At 38.2% G+C, this 21,104-nt stretch overlaps 1 protein-coding gene across 2 annotated transcripts in view; it reads left to right on the top strand.

Annotated features, from left to right (window-relative positions):
• The window catches only part of LOC134661730 (bestrophin-4), a 68,299-nt gene extending 60,337 nt beyond the window's left edge, over positions 1-7,962 (top strand). The window contains exons 9-11 of one of the 2 annotated variants that reach the window (XM_063517909.1): positions 5,664-5,738; positions 6,545-6,803; positions 7,262-7,962. In XM_063517909.1, the coding sequence (XP_063373979.1) occupies positions 5,664-5,738; positions 6,545-6,803; positions 7,262-7,821 (894 nt within the window). In that variant the 3' untranslated portion in view covers positions 7,822-7,962. The remainder of the gene's footprint in view (positions 1-5,663; positions 5,739-6,544; positions 6,804-7,261) is intronic. The other variant, XM_063517910.1, reaches the window with a different exon arrangement.
• The last annotated feature ends 13,142 nt before the right edge of the window (positions 7,963-21,104 follow it).

Raw genomic sequence — 21,104 nt, forward strand, 5'->3', positions numbered from 1 at the left:
AGTTGCCGTTACTAAATATTACAATCTATGAAACCAAAGCATTCATAGGAGGAGTTATTGTCTGTCAAAATCAAAAGGGTCGTGTAGCTTTACAAATATGAAGGAAAATCAAATAAAACAAATGAAGCTTTATTTTCACAGACGTCAATGATAAAATTTGCAGACATGAGTTGTTTATTTAACTAATTACATGAGTATTGTGTTGTGGTTAAAATAAAATCTATCCGTTGTTGAACTTGTCTTTATATTTTAAGGTGAACTCAACACCAATAGATTATATTAGATCTGACTATAGTTATTTGTACAACAAGAGATCAAAATTTGATATTTCTTCGAGTGCTTATTTTGAGTCCCGTGCAAGCGAAAGATTCTATACTAGATTCACTCGCTACGCTCGTGAATCTAGAATCTTGAGCGTAGTAAGGGACTCAAAAGCGCACGAGATGTAAATAACTTTGATCTCGTGTAGTTCACAAAACTTTTCACCTCAGCAGTGAGAACATATTAGAGAACCCGAAAAATGTATTCCTTCTTCATCACTTACCTCTATTCACTCATGTTTTCATATTTTATACCAACAATTAAGTTTTCACCTCAGCAGCTCGAACAAGGGTACTTTGCTACTTAAAAACAGTGAGCAAAATCGCATTTTGCTCATTTTGTCTCACTCAGTGAGCAAAATGCGATTTTGCTCACTGTTTTTAAGTAGCAAATTACACTTGTTCGAGCTGCTGAGGTGAAATTATTTTTCGAATTACATTATAATTTGACGCGCCTCAAATTATACGAATTTGAATTTAAAATGTAGGTCGTATTTAAATATATTGCATTCTCGAGCATTTAAAATCTCATAAATCATAATCTACGAGAAAAAATCAATATTATTAGGGGAGACCGAGGCTTGAATAATATTTTTTTATGTTCTTCAAACCATTCTAAAATTTTAAATGTAACCGTCCACTGTAAAATGTCCGTATAGCTAGCTCTAATTGGACAAACACAAATAGTGACTTATTTCAATAAGTCTACTTTCTTCAGGAAAGCCTGAAATAATTCTTGCCCCTTCAGGGATAATTACTTTTTAAATTAAAGGGGTACTCAGTATAGGATTCCCTAGTTACTCGTCTGAGTCGTCTGTAAGGCTTAGCACGCACTGCGGTTTTTAAAAAGCGGTTGCGCTACCGCAAAAAATGTAACGTACGGCATTCTTTATAAGCGCACGCACTTGCGATTTAAGAATGCCGTACGTTACATTTTTTGCGGTAGCTGAACCGCTTTTTAAAAACCGCAGTGCGTGCTAAGCCTAAGGCAGCTTGAAAGGGAGCTTTTATTTTATATTGTGTACATATTAACAAGTCGATGGGAGTATTTTCGCAGCACTAACGCAGGAAAAACTTATTGTGAAAACTCAAAAACGAATCATTCATATTCGAAATAATATTCAATGAAAGTTTTTATTATGATCTAAAATACCTTTCTAGCGACTAATCACAATACATAGAGTTGAAGCGTAAACTCACTGTATTTTTTTCTACTTTTGTTATTTTACTACTCTGTCGGCGTGAGTGATTTGTAGGCCCATGGCAAATTGACATGGCGAATGAGGTATTTAATCATTATGTTAAACAACTATATCATTATGTTGTGCAGTTAAAGAAATATCATATAGCGTGAAGCATAATAAAAGTAAAGAAACAAAACATCTTAATTGGAAGAACAAAACTCAGCTAATCCTTAAATTATTTTAATTAACAACATTAGTAGCAAATTTTTAGTATCATTTGTTTTACCGGACTTACGTCAACAGGTATTGTTTTGTAATTTTTTATCCCCATTAATTCTTTCTATGAAGTTATTTAGAGAACACCATTAAGAATAACACTAGAGAATAATGCAACATTAAATAATACACCAATACCAATTGCTAGTCACATGAATGAAAATAACAAAAAAAATCTAGCAAAATTCTAGAGGTGCAGCACGTAAAAGTACGTCCCTACAGCGTTTGGAGCAGCGCTGACTGATTCCGACCTGAAGTGCACTATCTGTGAGACAAATTTAAGAAATCCTTGTTAATACTGGCTCCAGTCTCCCCACATAAAGGGTATTAGTTGACAGTTAATTTGCGGCAATAAGAGATACGTACCTAATTATTTCAACATTTTTTCTAACACTCAAAGATATATACTGGGTCAACCAAATCTTGTCAGTAAATAGGAACAAAAAAAAACTATACTCATCCTTTTCTTTTGGGTGCTAGTACTAGTGTTAAACAAAGATAGTATGATTCTCTCTGTCTATGTTTGAAATCAAACAGACCTTGACACACTATAGCTTGTCAAACAAATCTTGTCAGTAGAAAAAGGCGCGAAATTCAAATTTTCTATGGGACGATATCCCTTCGCGCCTACATTTTTCAAATTTGCCGCCTTTTCTACTGACAAGATCTGCTTGACCAGCTACATTCTGTAAGAACGTGATCCTGGTATAAAGTTCACATTATTTAAATAAAGGAATTTAAGATTCTTCATTAATACTATTTCCTCATACCAGTATCAGGTTCCACCGCAGCACTATAGATTGCTTTCGCGGTGCCTGTGTTTGGCCCGTGTATGCGCCGTGGTCGATCTTTAGTGCTGTTACTGCAGTAGCTTCAGTAGGTATGGTGTCTGAACTCCAATTGTTATCTGGTTTTGTTCTAGAGTTTTGGGATTTTACGTCGAGGTCTTTCGTGATGGAACTGCGGACTCTATAGTATTTCCTCACCTGGTGTTTCAAGTTTCTTTTTTCTGATGGCCGGTTCCGTTTACCGCTTATATTACTCGTTGATTTATCATTTGATTGTGCTTTAGAGCGTAGAACTGTATCTTTAATTATTTCTATTTCACTCCCATTGGAAAGAGACTTCAAAGGAAGAAATGTATTAATTAACTGATTTTTAAACTCCATGTTCAGTATGTCCTCTCCGGTAATTAGGCTATTGTTTAATTTGAACGAGGGATCTACTGATTGAAATATTTCATGTAATGTAACAGTGTTATTGTTACCATCCTTATTCACAACTGAGAACAAATCATGTTCCAAAACTGAATCACGCAACTTGTATCGAGGTCTCTTAGATTTTTTGATTATTTTTACAAGTGATCTTTCTTTGACTTTATTTGAAAGTGTATCGCCTAGAGATTCTGTGTTCTTTACGTTACTAACACTTGGTTCGAGGATTTGCTCTCGTTTATTGGTCACATTGGCCTCCATGACGGTGGAAGTGTTGGCTGGGGTGGTGGAAGCTACTCGATCGTGAGCCTGCTATAAAGAAAATGTTGCATCAAGTGAAATGTTTTAAAAAAGCGATCTAGAGAAGGTCGGACTTTGCTCAATGTAGGGTTCCTTAATTGCCCGCCGTCGCAATAGACAGACATACGTAAATTGGGTTTATTCTAGATACCTACTATGGATACATTTTATTCAAAAAAGAGTAAGCACTCATGTCCTTTTTCGAAGGGATGACTTTTTACGAAAATTAAAAGCGGCTTAACCGAATCTGTTTTTTAACCCTTCTTTGCATGGAAATTTCCATCATAACATTGTCCTATGAATTAAAGGTATTTTTGGAGGTGATTGATATTTGTTTTTAAGACTGTCAACTTTCAAAACTAAACATTTTGCGATTTTTTACTTCAATTTACGCGGTATTTTAATTTATAAAAAGTACATTTGTTTTAAGACGTAATAACGGAAAACTTGGAAAAACCCAGAAGTTTATGTTTTTTAGTAGGGTCATTGTGTCTGTTCACCGTCCAGTGCCTGTCTGTGTCCACTTGGCGTACTTAGTTGCCACAAAGAACGCAGTCTAAATTAACCCCTGCACCTTACGTAGCATACCTAGTGATTCGGTTAAATTGTGTTTTTTGAAAAACAAATTATAGCCAGCCTTTTATGAATGTAGTATGATACCTTTGGTTATGGTGCTTTACGCACACTAGCGTCCCAACCCCTACCCCTGCCGCAACCCCTCCTTTTACTATGAAATATGTCCCGGTTTTTTTTTTAATTTTTGAGAAAAGTATTAGAGTTAAGAAAAAAGTGTGAAGGTAAATAAATTTAAACCAAAAAATGTTATATGCCAGTTTTTGCTAAGACTCACCATATTCATGTGTTAACTTGTTGAAGTTCAATGTAACATAGTACCTACGTGATAGTACTGACAGAAATCGTATGGGGAGAACCAGCTTGTTCAACGGTTAAATTTTATTGAAGTTCATCTAGCTATAACATGAATATGGTACCTACATCATATCAATAAAATGAATATAACCTTTTTTGTCAAGAATTTAATAAGAATTATTTCTTTCATTGACACTTTTTGCCTATAATATATACTTTCCCCAAAAACAAAACATATTTCATACTAAAAGGGGGGGTTGCGGCAGGGGGAGGGATTGGGACGCTAGGGTGCGTAAAGCGCCATACCAAGGCTGGCTATAATTTGTTTGTCTTCCCCATACATTAGAACACTATTTAACCGAATCGGGCAAAAAGCAAAAAAATCATGCAAATAAGGGTTAAGCTTTAATACTTCCATTATGTCGGCGTGATTGATAGGCAAAATATGTATTCATATGCCAAATTGCAGCTTTCTAGTACTAACGACCACTGTGTTAAGCCGCGCACGGACAGACACGCGGACAAGGCCAAACTATGAGACAGGTGTTTTATTACAGTAATTTTTTTATTCGTTAGAATTGGATAACATTTTGATTTTTTGAATTGAAGAGTTCTTCATTTTAGACGGAATAAATAGGAAATCTCGATGTGTCCCAAAAAAATATGTACATAGTTTTCCGCTGAAATACGAAAATACCGTATGTTTTCGCAATTCAGAGGAAGGTTCTGTAGGACATAATTACGCTTATTGTACATAATAGGGAACTCTATTTATCCACCAAAGTTTATCGAAATCTGACGATAGCAAAACAATAGACAACAATCAATAGCCCATAAGTAAGGGTTCCTAGTTGACTACGGAACCCTAAAAACGAAGTTAACCATAAGGTACTTAAAATGGTGCAGTTAATATATAGACAAACATATGACTTACTGTATTAACTCTCTTTTTGATTCTTTTCATAGGAAATGTTAATCCACTAGCGAACAAAATGAAAAACACTAATTTCACAGCCAGACCACTCATTGTATGTAGATGTTTGGATGTAGGAGGAACGTGCTGTCGATACCACGTTTCGAGACTAATGCATTGATTCAACTGCACCATTAATACATATAGCCTGGTTTATTTACAAATAAATAAGAGTTTCCACACGTCGTCATGCAACAATTTATGATACATTTGTTTGCACGCCGATATGTTTTAAAAATAATAAGCTGTCCTTCCTTTTGTATCATTTGTCTATTGTAACTGTCATCTATTGTTGTACGAGTATGTAGGTTTTAAAACAGAAATGTTTGAATGCGTCAGTCACATTGTTCATTAGATTACAAATCGTTTAGTGTATTCTGGCAACAGTGGCAACTGAATGTGAATAAAGAACAGAGAGATGCTTTCACTGACAGAGAGCGAATTCGAAATTGTGTTTTTTTCTACATACATTTCTTTCCTATACCTACTTATAAGACGTTAGTGAAATTAATTACGCGCGTTTCAGGTGAAGGCTGAAGACGCCGTGTACGCCAACGTGCAGGCCCCAAGAAAAAGCCACGATGAGACGTACGCTGATTACGTAAGTACAGTTGCATAATCCTGTTTGCCTTAGCCCCTCAAGTTTATAGAATCCTTGCATTTTAGGCGATTTTATTTCAAGTGAATTTAAGTGGAGTTCACGATTTAATTCACGACGCATAATAACTCTTAAGAGCCAACAGGAGCTGAGATTTAAATATTTTAGGTAAATATACCCGTCTCGCTAACGGAAGCGGCTCCTAAAACTAGTGCGATAAGGACAAGGCGAAAAATCCTCCGTAAAAATCTCAAATATCGAGGTTTCGTACTCGACTGTTTCCTCCTCCAAAACTTAACCAATCGTAACCAAATTTGGAAATCTAAATGATTATGGAATTATCTGTGTCGGACCGTTTTGATTTTTTGGCTAATTGATATCAATTTTGAATACCACGCCTCTCATTGCGGCATAGTCAATTAGGCCATTTTGGCTATTTTTGAAGGGCTCTAGCGCCTTAAAAAACAAAAATATCAAAAAAAAAAAAAACGGTCCGACACAGATATTGACGATATTAATCTGTCTTAAAAAAATCATTGCTCTAGCTTCAAAACCCACGGAGGAAACAGTCGAGTACGTTTGTATGGAGAAATGACCACTCCTGTTGGCTCTTAACGATTAAATGACCGATTGATAACATAGAGGTAGTAAAAGCTTTATAAAAAAAATGCCAAGTAAACCAAACATAGCCAAAAACTTACTGCTTACAGTCAGACTTAAAAACAACACGCATGGCTTCGCATACGCTTCTTTACTACAATAATATTATGGGGAAATATCATAATAAATGTGAAAACATTACGTTACAGGAAAGCGTGGACACACCGTTAGTGGAGCGACGGAAGAACTGGTTCCAGCGTCAGATCTCCCGCATGGGGTCGGTGCGGTCCGCGTCCACGGCGTACTCGTCGGGCGGGTTGTTCGGCCGCAACCGGCACAACTCCGTGGTGTACTCCAGCCCCGAGGCCGGCCAGCCCGCGCCTGCGCCGGCGCACAAGATGTCGCTCTACGAGAGGATCGTCGGCAGGAAGAGCGGCCGCTCTCAACATCGACAGAACTCTAGACACGGTTAGTTCCTGGCTTACATTCCGCTTTGGAAAATCCCTCTGTGACCCTCGTTACGGGTCATTCCTGATGCAGAGGCTGTCTATCGCGGTTCAATGTGGCCATGCGACGAGCGTGCCCTTGAGCCATTGCATCTGGAAGGGCGCGGGACGAGTTGTTTGACTAAGTTGTGGCCTTGTTAAGTTTAGTTTTAGTATAGTTTACTTATAGCCAATTTTAATGTATTTTTAATGTAATGTTTTTTGGAAAATTACGTCATTACGTTACAATCCGGCGTACGATTATGCTATTTATTATTTAACCTTCTAGAAAAAAATGGAGTTTGTGCTAGCACCGTTTTCGGAGTGTAAACTCAGAATACCTACTAGTCATCAAGATTACTAATCATCTACGAATTATCGCCGTCTCAGGGCTGTTTTTGTTCTATTAAATATTTACTTTTAATTAATTAACGTTTTTAGGTGGACAGAAAAGTAACGGTACAGCGGTGCCGATCACGCTCCGCAACCGACCGCGAATCCCCACTCCAGACGTGACGAAGGAGATCATCGACCGCGAGAACCGCCTCGCTATGGGCATGCAGAACATGGGCGTCATCATGGCCCACCAGGGCTACCAGAACGAGGTGCCCGTCCTCGGCGCTTTAGTGCTGTCTCCTATACAAGAGCTGGACAGCGGATCGGTTAATAACACGTTACACGCAGGCCAGCCGGGGACTACAGCTTTAGCACAGGCAGTTTTATCTCCGTCGGGCCTAGCGCCGATGTTGACCGCGGGGCCGGTCGCCCTGTCTCCTATGGGAGTGACACAACTTTCACTAGTGGGATCGACCCCTTCGACGCCTAGAACCGAGCGGATAACGGGCTCGGCGGGATCCGGCGCGACGCCGCCGCCGCCGCGAGCCACAGTCACGGAACTGCCCGGATCGGACCGCGACAGCGAACACAGCGCGGCCAGCACCGGCACGCCGCCGGAGTTCACCAGGAAATCAAACTCGAAACGGGGAGAAGTCTACGTTTAATAAAGTGAACTACACCATGACATATCACTCAAGTCAGGTTTAAACATCGGTTCTACTTTAGGCGCGTAACACTCGGCTCTGGTCGAGCGGGGTTTTTACTAAGTACAATGTAGGTAAACCGCGTGGTATTGCACACGACGCCCCGCAATTTACATGGTACCATGCGGAAACTCCGTGCTGTGTGTTATACCTACTCCTGAATGTGTCGAAACACCTACATTCTGAATCTCTACGACAATCCAGATACCTACACAGCTATTCTGAAACTAGTTTCTTGAAGCCCCCGAAGAGATTGTATTTAACCTGTGAAATTAGCTGCTCAGCTGTGCAATATCTATTAGTTGGTTAACCCTTTGGACGCCAATGACCGATATATACGCACCGCAGGTCCAACGCCAAAGACGTATTAATCGGTCATAGACCACAGAGCAACATAGACCTAGGTGCATATGCATAAAGTTCAATTTCAGTTTTGACACTTCGGTGACGTGGCGCCTGAGAGACAGCTTGTGTTTGACACGGCGTCGAAAAGGTTAACTAACAGACCATGCAAGCATAAGTCATACGCTCGACTGCATACAAGTATTTGTAAAGGATCCGGATCGATGCAAAGGTCATTCATAGGTGCCAAAATTGATGGCCATTTTAACATTTTTAATTTCAAGCCATTGTGAATAAATTGAACACGTCTGGAACGTGTGGCTTTTATTCACTTATAAAATATTAAATAATATAAATAGGCTACTATTTACTTACTTGATATTTACCAATCCTTTTTCGGTGAAGGAAATCTACCAGGATGATTACACAGACACCACAGTAAGAAGCGTTTACGAAGATAATATCTAGTATGTATGAAGCTTCGTCTGCTCAACCTGGATCGATGTCGATAATTGTGGTCTCTACCTAAATATGTAGGTACTCTATCAATAAAGAGGACAAACCTTTTCGATAATCCTAGATTCAAGGTTGTGCTTAACTAAAAGCTATACCTATATATAATACTGTATATATATGTATAGTGTGGCTAGCCCTATTTAACCGTTTTAGGGTGCGTTCAGATCGGACGAATTCGCGAATCGCTCTCGCGTTTTAAGTTATAATAGCAGTTTGTTTAACATTCACTAGCGCAAATGACACAGTATTTTCACCTGTTTCTTAAAACTAATAACTTAAAAATTGCTGAGTAACAACGAGAGACAGAACGTGCATTATTCACTTAACCTTTCCGGAGTGTGTGTACAAATCGTGGGTTCAAATCCGTCGTGCCGGATAGAGCAGATAAAATCATTCTCGATGTCAAAACAAAATGACAAAAAATTTGGTCTGAAACCTTCTCGCACACAGACAAGACCTTAAGGTTAATCGACTTTGAGTCGAATGGTATTTCGATGTGACCCATTTAAATATAAATAGGTACTACTTTTCTAAGAGTTGAACACTAAAATGTTGACCAGTCACCTGTGGTTTAGCACGGAAGGACTTACTGGGTAATCAATTAGATACTATATAGTTGGGCGTTTTTTTTTGTCCCTACACTTTTTTTTCAAATTCGGTATTTTTTATGTTATTTCTATTCAGAGTCACGAGCTCTTTCTATCCTAATAGGAGAAAAAAGTGTCCTAAGGTTTTTATTTTCATTACGTCACATTTTTTCATAGACTTTGTATGGCGGTCGCGGAATGGAAAGATCGAAAAATGTATGGAAATTTTGGGACACTTTTTTTCTCCTATTAGGATAGAAAGAGCTCGTGATTCTGAGTAGAAATAACATAAAAAATCCCAAATTTGAAAAAAAAGTGTAGGGAACAACAAAAAAAAAGCGGCCAAGTGCGAGTCGGACTCGCCCATGAAGGGTTCCGTATTTAGGCGATTTATGACGTATTAAAAAAAACTACTTACTAGATCTCGTTCAAACCAATTTTCGGTGGAAGTTTACATGGTAATGTACATCATATATTTTTTTTAGTTTTATCATTCTCTTATTTTAGAAGTTACAGGGGGGGGGACACACATTTTACCACTTTGGAAGTGTCTCTCGCTCAAACTATTCAGTTTAGAAAAAAATGATATTAGAAACCTCAATATCATTTTTGAAGACCTATCCATAGATACCCCACACGTATGGGTTTATGAAAAAAAAAAATTTGAGTTTCAGTTCAAAGTATGGGGAACCCCAAAAATTTATTGTTTTTTTTCTATTTTTGTGTGAAAATCTTAATGCGGTTCACAGAATACATCTACGTACCAAGTTTCAACAGTATAGTTCTTATAGTTTCGGAGAAAAGTGGCTGTGACATACGGACGGACAGACAGACGGACAGACGGACAGACGGACAGACAGACAGACAGACATGACGAATCTATAAGGGTTCCGTTTTTTGCCATTTGGCTACGGAACCCTAAAAACGCCCAGTTACGGAGTGGGTCCTTTTTGCTAAACTGTGTCTCATCGCCATTTTCAGGTGGCTGCATACGTAGCGTGATTTTCGTCGTCAGTGACGGGAACGGGTAATGTTTGGAGGGGGCGGAAGTGCGTATTCGTATAAGACGTCGCATACAATAAGTGCGACATAATATATAGATTATACGACTCAAAACACGTTGCGTATGCAGCCACCTTAAGAACACACGCATTGCATTGTAATAAGTATATAATAAGAGTAATAAGTTGTACCTAATTGATGATGATTAAAGCACGTTATTTCTACGTACACATGGTGTTTTGCCTGTTAAAAAATTAAGTAATGGCCGACATAGACGCGTTTAACATGTGACTTGCCTTTACCATCATCAATATGAGAGATGTTTTTATGTATACATTTTATCGAATATATAGGTAGGAGAGATCGAGGCTTGTGAAAATCCGTCCTTAGTGAAGTAATAGTGATCTTAGTTAATTTAGCCTATGCGGATTGACAATAAATAAGTACCTACTTTTTAAATGTTAGCGCATAGCGGAATAACCGTTGTAATTATAATGAATTTTAAAAATTACGCACAAACAGGGATTGACTTGTATATAATTGTATACATATATATTTTTTATTTTATACATAGTTTTCCTTTTATGCCTTCACCTAATCCTGCAGCGCAAGGTACCTATACCTACCTTAACCAGTAGGTTATTTCATTTATATTAATTATACTTATTTATTTCATACAGTAACTACAGAACATTTCCTGTTAATTAGCTTCTGCCACACTAGCGGCTACTTCTTTGTCTGTTGTTTGTAAGCACCATAGTATGTAGGTACAGGAAGCTGAAGAGATTCAGATAACTGACCCCCCCACCCGCAAACAAGTTTTTATGCAGGGGGGTCAGTTATCTCTGCAGCATACTGATTGTGCGAATAGAAGTTAAATATTGCGTAGACTGGCGTATTGCACCTATTGCATTCTTTATGCCCGCTTAAACCCTCATATCAAGGAGTAGATAACATTCAGAATTGCATAGTACATGTTTTAGAATCGACCTTTAGCTGTATGACCCGCTTGCAGCTATGCGCTCCTGGTACTCGTGAATGGTAATTCACGACGATGCGCCGCTTGCTTGTTCGATGCAACGTTGCGAGCTTCATTCATTCATTGAATATACTTCATGAACATACCTAGGTAGATACCTATTGAATGATATAACACTACTTAAATGTGTGTGTTTAGGTATTGATATTGATAGAGCATTCTGCATCACAAATTCAATTAGGACCTACATTTATTAAGTAATATTTAATTAGTAAAGATAACGTAACAAACGAATTTGCTGTGCACCAACCACATTTGATAGACTGATCACATACCCCGGCCGGCGAGAGCAAAAATGCGTCTGCTCCTAGTGCTTAATTAAATATCGACTATTCTATCGACATATGGATGTCGATAGAATAGTCTACTTTTAATTAAGCACAATTTTTTTTTTAAACTGAGCCATTAGTATTTGTTATTTATTTCAACTTGATACCTCCACGCGTTTCTAAGAATAACCCTAAAACAATTTTCTATCAACATAAAATTATTATTTACACACACACATTTCACATTATTATTTTTAAGCTTATATACTATTTCAATCAACTGATTACAATTATAATCAATTTATCATACTCACGGGAATGTTCGTAATAGATAAGAGTGAGTGACAGTTGTAAATAGATACTTTTCACATACTCGTAACTAATAGACCTCTTTCATATCATATGTGTATTTCGCGATTATAAACAACTACTATCTGACATTGACTCAAATCAATCGGTGTCAATCGTAGAAATTATTACTGAATCGCGATTAGAAAGGGATTGAGATAGCTGTCAATCCATATTGATTTTGACGTAAGTGTATGGAAATCTGTTATTTCTAATCCCTTTCTGATCGCGGCATGATAATACATATATATATAATAGAATGTGTTGAAGAAGAACGTTGGCATTTTAACTTTAAACAATTTAAATAAATTGATATCTGGCAGAGAAGTGGAACTACCTAATACAGGACAAATTCATAATCACTATGAATTATTTCGTTTTGCTCCGATTACTACAGTAGATTTAGAACGGTCCTTTAGTTGGATGAAATGGATTTTTCACCTCAGCAGCTCGAACAAGGGTACTTTGCTACTTAAAAACAGTGAGCAAAATCGCATTTTGCTCACTGAGTGTGACAAAATGAGCAAAATGCGATTTTGCTCACTCAGTGATTAAAATGCGATTTTGCTCACTGTTTTTAAGTAGCAAAGTACCCTTGTTCGAGCTGCTGAGGTGAAAATTTAATTGTTGGTATATCTTAAGAAAACATGAGTGAATAGAGGTAAGTGATGAAGAAGGAATACATTTTTCGGGTTCTCTAATATGTTCTCACTGCTGAGGTGAAAAATGTTGTGTACTACACGAGATCAAAGTTATTTACATCTCGTGCGCTTTTGAGTCCCTTACTACGCTCAAGATTCTAAATTAGATTCACTCGCTACGCTCGTGAATCTATTATAGAATCTTTCGCTTGCACGGGACTCAAAATAAGCACTCGAAGAAATATCAAACTTTGATCTCTTGTTGTACAAATAACTATTATCGGCAAGGCGAACGAGTTTAAAATCAGAAAATTTAGAAAATATGCTAATTGTATATTACGAAAATTACATAAAATACTGAATAAATACAAACACTTGGTTTTAATTTTGTTTACAACAATAATTAATACTTCTGCATATCATAACGGTGGTCCAGTACATCGTGTTGTTTTTATCGACATCGACCAAAGTGTGTGTCCTCGCACTATTAAGCTGTCAACGCATTTTTGCTCTCGCCGGCCGGGGTATGCGTGATCAAAGTCATCCGGCTCGTCCCGGCGCTTTACTGTGAAACTTTCCATACATAAAAAAATTGCGAACTCTTTAACTATGATTAACAGTTAGGTGCAACCGACCTAAGGGTCGACCTAAGGGCCAATGTTGGTAAATTACCTTGCCTGGCATGTAATAAAACAATGATATCAAGCAGACTACATTAATACCTATATCGAATTCCTAGTATAGGAGAAAGGCCACAATTATCAGGAATTAGGTAAAGACAGCTATTTAATGGAGTATTAAATAACTGTTTACTCAAGCCATGTCATTTGAGGAAACTTAATAGATGTGATTATGCTTCTACCTAATTTACGTCTTCTCCTTTATCTATAGGTAAATATGTGTAGTTAAGTCTGCAAAAGGGATATTATAGGTACATTACTAATTTATATGTACTTATTATTGATCGGCTTTTCATGTCAACAAATTCCAATGTGCTTCATTATATCAAGCATTAGATATCGTATTGACTGAGGATAGAAAACTAACTAAGTTGGCTTCCAAATTAGGTACTTCTCAATATTCTGAAGTCTTGGTAGGGCGTCGCGCCAAGGTATTAAACTAATCAATACCTACATTGATAGATAGAGAAGAAAGTGTTGTTTCTGTCGGCAAAGCGCCTATAAGTATATATACATCGACGTCGAAGTCGTCCAAATTAGTCACAGGTGCCGGAACCGTTAGGCGAACCCTACACGTCAATAAATATTTTGATAATTATCATGATATTTACTTATGTATCTTGGGCCGGATCACAGCACACCCTACACCATCAATACGGATCGCGTCAGTACTGAAGCGTTCTTTGTACGAGGTACTGACGCGATAAATATCAAACGCGACACATCTAGGATCAGATCACAAGGATTTCCAGAAATCCAGCGAAATATATACCCTACACGTCACGTCAATAAATATCGTAATACGACATTTTATATTGACGGATCACAATATGGATCTTGCGTGTAGGGTTCGCCTTAACATCTTCCTTGGTGTAGCAGGAAGTCCTACTTGTAAAACTTCTCTCTTGATTTTTTCGCGTCTATTATATATAGGTAGCTGTTGGCCGGCACGGTAGTTGTTCGATACACCTACATACAGTGACTTGCATAAGCTAGGGAAAGAATATAGAATAGAAAATTAATCATATATAACAAATAACTTTCGCTAAGCTGCATTGTTTTGCGTATAATTTTTAATCGCTTTCAAATGTGTTGCAGCGCGTTCGCAAAGTGTCACTATTGTCGTGTTGAAGGGAGTGTTTAAATCGACAAGAGTTGCGAATTACCTTTTCGCACGTGTATTGTACGTTTTACAGTTCATATGGCCCATTAAATTTTCGACATACGCACGTATAGTGCTAGTTACCGCACTAGGGCGCATATGTGCTAATGCTAATTTACCGTCCTAAAAGGTAATTCGCAACTCGTGTCAATTTAAAACACTCCCTTTGGTCGTGTTTCAAATTATCGCCACTCGTTGCGTATTTCCTACTTTTCGCACTTGTATCGTAATATACTATTATGTCAAACACATCAGTTTCTGGCACTAAATACATAAGATTAAAGGATGTCAATATAACTTTTTACCGGCGGGCAATTAATATTTTTTACAGTACCTGTTGCTCCATTACGACACCTTGTGCTATATTTAAGCACATTTCGTAAACGTAATGTGATGTAAAACGTTGTACGATACACGTGCGAATAGGTAATTCGCACTTGTATCGAAAATAATTATGTCCTTGTTGTTGTTGTCTTGTCTCTTTAGGACCAAAAGATTTTGGTGGGCCAAAAGCAGGCAAAAGCTGAAGCCCTGAATTCAGGGTGTTATGACTGTTATGAGTCTGTTCGGAAAGAGAAGAGTCGTGAAATGTATTATTGGGCCCCATACATTCCACGACTCTTCGTTTTCCGCACAGACTCTATAGTCTAGCCTGTTCACTTTAAGATACTGCAAATCGATGTACAGGTTAGCCGTTTGGCACACGCATACTAGAGGTCAAAACAAAATTTTTGACCCGCAGTTCCTTAAAAAAATTCCCTGAAGAGGGGCGCGCCGAATCTTTTTGTTTTTGTATGGAAAAAAAAAATTTTTTTTTCAGAAACCCATCGTGTGTGGTATCATATGAAAGGGCTTTTTGAGGCGATTCTAAAAATATACCACATCATTACATTTAAGCCATTTTTTTTTAATTAAAACAAAAATAATTTTCAAAACATACCAAGTTTGGGCTCCTCCAGAGACGATATGGCTGATTTTTTTTTGTACAATATACCACAAATAATACGTGACATCCTCATATCTAACCCCAAAAAAGCAATTTTGAAAATAATTACATTTAGATTTTTTTTTCATTTCTTCAATATTACAAAGTGATACAGTTCTACTTCAGTACCTATTTTACGAGACTTATGGAACTGTACTGCACATACGGTGCATATTAATCATAAAATGATACGTAATAATATCCATATATCCAACGGGGAATACCCTTTAACCCTTTTACTGCGCCTTTTCATCACCTGGTGTAGGTTGTTTAGTTTTTCTGGAAGATACTGACTTAAAAAAGTGACTGAAAGTTGAAAGAAAGATGTTTATTCCTTTAGTTTTTATTTAATATTTACTATGGATTATGCTTTTTACATACTTTTAAAATATATATTTCTTCTTGCTTTATATTTCTTCCTCTTCTTCTTCTTCTTCTTCCTGCTAGACCTGTTCCCATTTACTTGGGGTCGGCCTTCCTTGTCCTCAATTTCCATCTAGGGAGGTCTTGCGCTACGTCTTTATTTAAATGAGCTTCTTTTAGATCTTTTTCAACCGTCGTCCACCAGGTGGTAGGTGGTCTGCCTGAGTTGCGTGTAGTGGTTGGCAGTTTTAGGGCAAGCTTCACCATATGGTCTTCTGAACGCCTTTGGACGTGACCATACCATCTTAAGCGTTTCTCCTTGACCTTTTCGACAATCGGGGCAATCTTGAAACTTCCTCTGACATACTGGTTTCGGATTCTATCCAGTAGTGTGACACCGGCTGACCAGCGTAGCATACGCATTTCTGTGGTGTGCAGCTTGTTCAGATGCTGCTTATTGGTTGCCCAACATTCTGACCCATACAGAACAGCCGGTCTTATTGCGGTCTTATACAGATGCCCTTTTACTTTGAGCGGCATCTTTCTGTCACACATCACGCCTGTGAGTTGACGCCACTTCATCCATCCAGTTGTAGTTCTGTGCGTAACGTCATTGTCAATTTTGCCGTCATTGCTGAGAACAGAGCCTAGATATTTAAATTGCGTAACCGTAGGTACAGACGTATCTCCTATCATAATCTTGATACTTTCGGGATTAGTGACATTATCGAAAATGCAGGACATGTGTTCGGTCTTCTTTCTGCTAATTTTAAGGCCATTGGTTTCCAGTGCCCCTACCCAAGAGTCCAAACTCCGCTGAAGTTCCTCCACGCTACCCGAGATTAGAACAACATCATCGGCGTAAAGAATGTTCCAGGGCAGAGGCTTTTGTCATTTTTTCGTGAGATGATCCATGACGGTATTGAAAATCAATGGGCTTAGAGTGGAACCTTGGTGTACTCCTACGCTGATTTCAAACTTTTCCCCTTTGCCAGCTGGGCTTAAGACTTGAGTAGTAATGTCCTTATACATATCTTGTATAAGATATATGTAAAACTCTGGTACTCATTTCTGTCTCAAAGCTTCCCAAATGAGATCCCGCGGAACATGATCGAACGCCTTCTCCAAATCTATAAAAGCCATATGAAGGTTTGTCTTGTTTATTTTGGCTTTTTCGATCATGATCCTCATCGTTTGAATAGCGTCGGATGAACTTCTCTCTGCTACAAACCCGCATTGATTTTGTGTGAGCGTCAACGCGCATGTAACGCCCCTGGAGTGTAGACGTCCATAGGATGCGGTGACCGCTTACCATCAGGTGAGTCGTAAGTTTGTTAGCCACCGATGGACTAAAAAAACACTTATTATTCTAAATCAAAAGTAAACTTTAATAAGTATAAGTAACCCTTGCGTTAGTTCATTTCGTTTGCGGGGGGGGGGAAGGGAGGCAAATTCGGTGCCTGCCCCGGGCGCCATATCCTCTAGCTACGCCACTGAGCTGTACTTGTGGTTGTTTTGCCTTTATCTACATCATACTTACACCAAAATGACCAATCCGAGTACGCTACCTAGCTTGCAAGCTACGGGCCCGTTAACACAATGATTAGTGGTAAGTGTGAGTAGGTAGTGCAAGCAAAGTTGTGTTAGAAATGTTAGGGTCTGCGCGGAAACAGAAGAGTCGTAGAATGTATGGGCTCCCCTACATTTCACGACTCTTCTCTTTCCGCACAGAATCTAGAATATAAATTATCCTCTAAGTGTGCCCGACAAATTAAAAAAGTGGCGACACTTTAGTGTCGTCCCGTTTTCTTAGATTGATTTAAGAGAGACGACACTACAGTGTTGCCTTTTCTACAATTTCTTGTTGGACTGTATGACCCATGTATGACCTAGCTTACGTACTGGCCAGTATTTTGTTAATTTTTATTATTAAACCAAAGATAAGCCAAAGATTGAAAGATGAAGTTTAGAGAGCTATTAAAGAGGTTTAATTGTCATTTACACTTTATTGTCATTCGCAAAAACAGATAAATGATTTAGTATTTTTTAATCAAAATTCTGAATTATAAAAAAAATGAAAGTAGTATGCAAAATATGTGCAATGCAAAAGGCGCACATAAAGCGTTCCCGTTCAAAAGCTACAAGTACAACACAATTAACAATCGAGTTAAACGACTTGCACAATCAGGTGACGCCGATCGACCACGCCGTGGTTCAATTCCTGCAAAGTTTTCTAAATCGCACAAAGCTCCCAGACATTATAGAAAACGTGAAGATTGAAGTGCGCGAACCACCACGGAGTGCAGGATTTTTGCAATATTCCACAATGAGTCTCAACTGTGGTGAAGCTCCGAGGTCGAGCGAAAGCTCCCGCCGCCGCAAACGATCTCAAGTATCTCAACGCCGTCAACGCTAGGGAAACTGTAGGTAGACTTGTATCTCGTGTCGAACCTAAAGGTATTTTTTCAGCCATATCATAAGTTGGTGCCTACAAGACAAATGCAACGAAACATTAGTGTGTTAACCAACTATGTACCCGTAACTAAAAGGTGTTATTTTGTGTTGAAATAGTCTTGGTAGAAACAAATTGGTATGCTTGGTCCTTACTAACATACATACGAGAAAAACCTGAATTGTGTAGTTTTTATTTATTAACTATTAGCTAAATCGTACCTGTTTGTGATTTGTGATGTCTTTTCGTCGCTGAGTTTGTACAAATATGTATACTATAATATTTTTTAGTTAACACATTTCTAATATACGACTGCTGCTACTACCCAGATAGTTTAAATGTAATACACTGGTACCTAGTGTAATCAATATAAAAAAATAGAAAAGGAAAAAAAAACAACTTAAGTAACATTATTTTTATATTTGTGAGTATAATCATTGGTATTCTGTTGGTTTTATGCGAATTAAAATGAAAAAAAAAAACGGAACATGCCGAAAGTACGAAAAAGAAGACCACTTCCGGTGCGAAAAAAGGGGGCTGATTTAACCCATCTGATACCGAAATAATAGTTATGGCAGCAGTTATAAATTTACATGTAGACACAGAAAAGCGAAGTCTGCCAGTATTTTTTTTGCCGGAAGTGCAAATCAAATCAAAATATACTTTATTCATATAGGCCTAGCAACAATCACTTATGAATCGTAACATATATTATCTTAAGCTAATTATCAGAGCAATTTAATACTAACCCGTCTGTTTCGTCAAGTCTGCCAAGGTGTTTCGGCAGGAAAAACCTTGGCAGACTTATATATTCCTAAAATGGGGGTTCATACCTACCGACTGGAATTGGTTTCATGGTGGTATCAGAGGGCCTACTGCGAATCACGTTCGACGTGTTGCCTCTCTGTCGCACTTGTGAATTCGTACGTAAGTGTGACAGGGAGGCAACACGTCGAACGTGGTTCGCGGTAGGCCCTCAGATGGGTTAGTGTACGGTAATCGATGGTGGCCTTGCTTACATAATCTCGTCTGCCAAGGTGTTTCGGCAGGAAAAGCCTTGGCAGACTTATATATTCCTGACATGAGGGTTCATATCTACGCACTGGGGGCCGATTTCTGAATTTCGACCACTCGATTTCGTGTATTTCGTTCAGTAATATCTCTACTACTAGGCATATAAATTCTACTAATAGAATTGAAAACGAGTGGTCGATACCACTCGATTCCAAATTTCTATCACTCGTATTTCAAAAATTAGCATTTCACCGTTTTCCACCGATTTTCGAGTGACGAAATCGAGCGATCGAAATTCAAAAATCGCTCCCCTGGAATTGGTTCCATGGTGGTATCAGATGGGTTAATTTAGGAGTCCTGGTCACCTTTGAGAGCGTCTGCCAAGCACTTCCGGCAAAAAAATACTGACAGACTTCGCTTTTCTGTGTCTTCAGGTAAATTTCTAACTGCTGCCACAACTATTATTTCGGCATCAGATGGGTTAAATCGGCTGATTTAACCCATCCTCCTCCTTTTTTTCGCACCGGAAGTGGCCTTCTTTTTCGTACTTTCGGCAAGTTCCGCCGTGGCAGACTATCGAATTCGGACTTAGCAGCACTTTTATGGGAAACCATTTTGCATTACATCGTGGTATCAAGTCGGTTAAAAATTTTGCGGCCGGCTCTTCTACCACAAGGAAAATTCAATTTTTTTCACCAAACATTATTGTATATTACTACTAAATAAGGATATTACAATGTACATACTGACAACTTAATTCGCACAAACTATGATCGATATATGTACAGGTGTATAAAATTGTTCACATTTAAAACTATTTCATATAAAACCATGTAAAGTGGAAATAAAATATTTAAGGTCTAAAAGCTCTGTTTTTCTAGGATAGCGGTGCCGTCATACAGCGGCCGTCTCCATACAAAATAATACGGCTAAATATGGATGGATTAGTATTTTGTATGGAGACAGCCGCTATATGACGGCACCACTATCCTAGGAAACCAGAGCTTTACAGGTGAATTTGAATTAAAAAATAAGTTAGACAAAACTTTTTTTAAACTGCGCACCCTCCACAGCACTCCTGCCCACGGCTGTACTGTAAAACAATAGTCTTTACAGTACATATAGTGCTACTTTCCCGAACTAGTGCGGGACATAGCACTTTCCGTGCGTAGGTATGCCAAAAGTTTAAAGTGCCATATGTAACTGTAAAACGTGCTAATAGGTAATTCGCAACTCGTGTCGATTTAAAACACTCCCTTCGGTCGTGGTTTAATTTTTCGCCACTCGTTTCGAATTTCTTCTTTTCCGCACTTGTATCGTAACGTAAATAACTATGTATTACATTTGACGTGTTTGCGTTCATTGCGATTATTTGTTACATGTGGCCGTGGGGAGGGGTGGGTAATATGGTCGATTCCTACCTACCTATCTATACACTGATTTGCAAAATACAAACTTTGTATAATTTTAGGATTCGATAGACATTGCTTCAGATAAAGTTATTTTAAACCTAATACACAACAAGATCTAAAAATGTTTACAAAACAAATGCTCACAAAAGCGAATTGCCGTTAAAAACAATATTGCGAAGATATTGATGCAATCAATTTACCAAATGGGGCATTATCTATGAAAAGGGACCTTATTGTCGATGGCGCTTACGCCGCTCAGCGTCTAAATATGGAGCATCGTTAACAACGGCGTAAGCGCCATTGACAATAAGGTCCCTTTTCATTGATAACGTCACAAATTTGTACAAACTGTAACTTTTGGTCAGGCTTGCACTTCTAAGTGAAGCTTTTTTCAGCATGTATTGGAGATTTTAGACCACTTTCATAATCTTA

This window comes from Cydia amplana, chromosome Z (assembly GCF_948474715.1).
Source record: "Cydia amplana chromosome Z, ilCydAmpl1.1, whole genome shotgun sequence".
Taxonomy (NCBI): Eukaryota; Metazoa; Arthropoda; class Insecta; order Lepidoptera; family Tortricidae; genus Cydia; species Cydia amplana.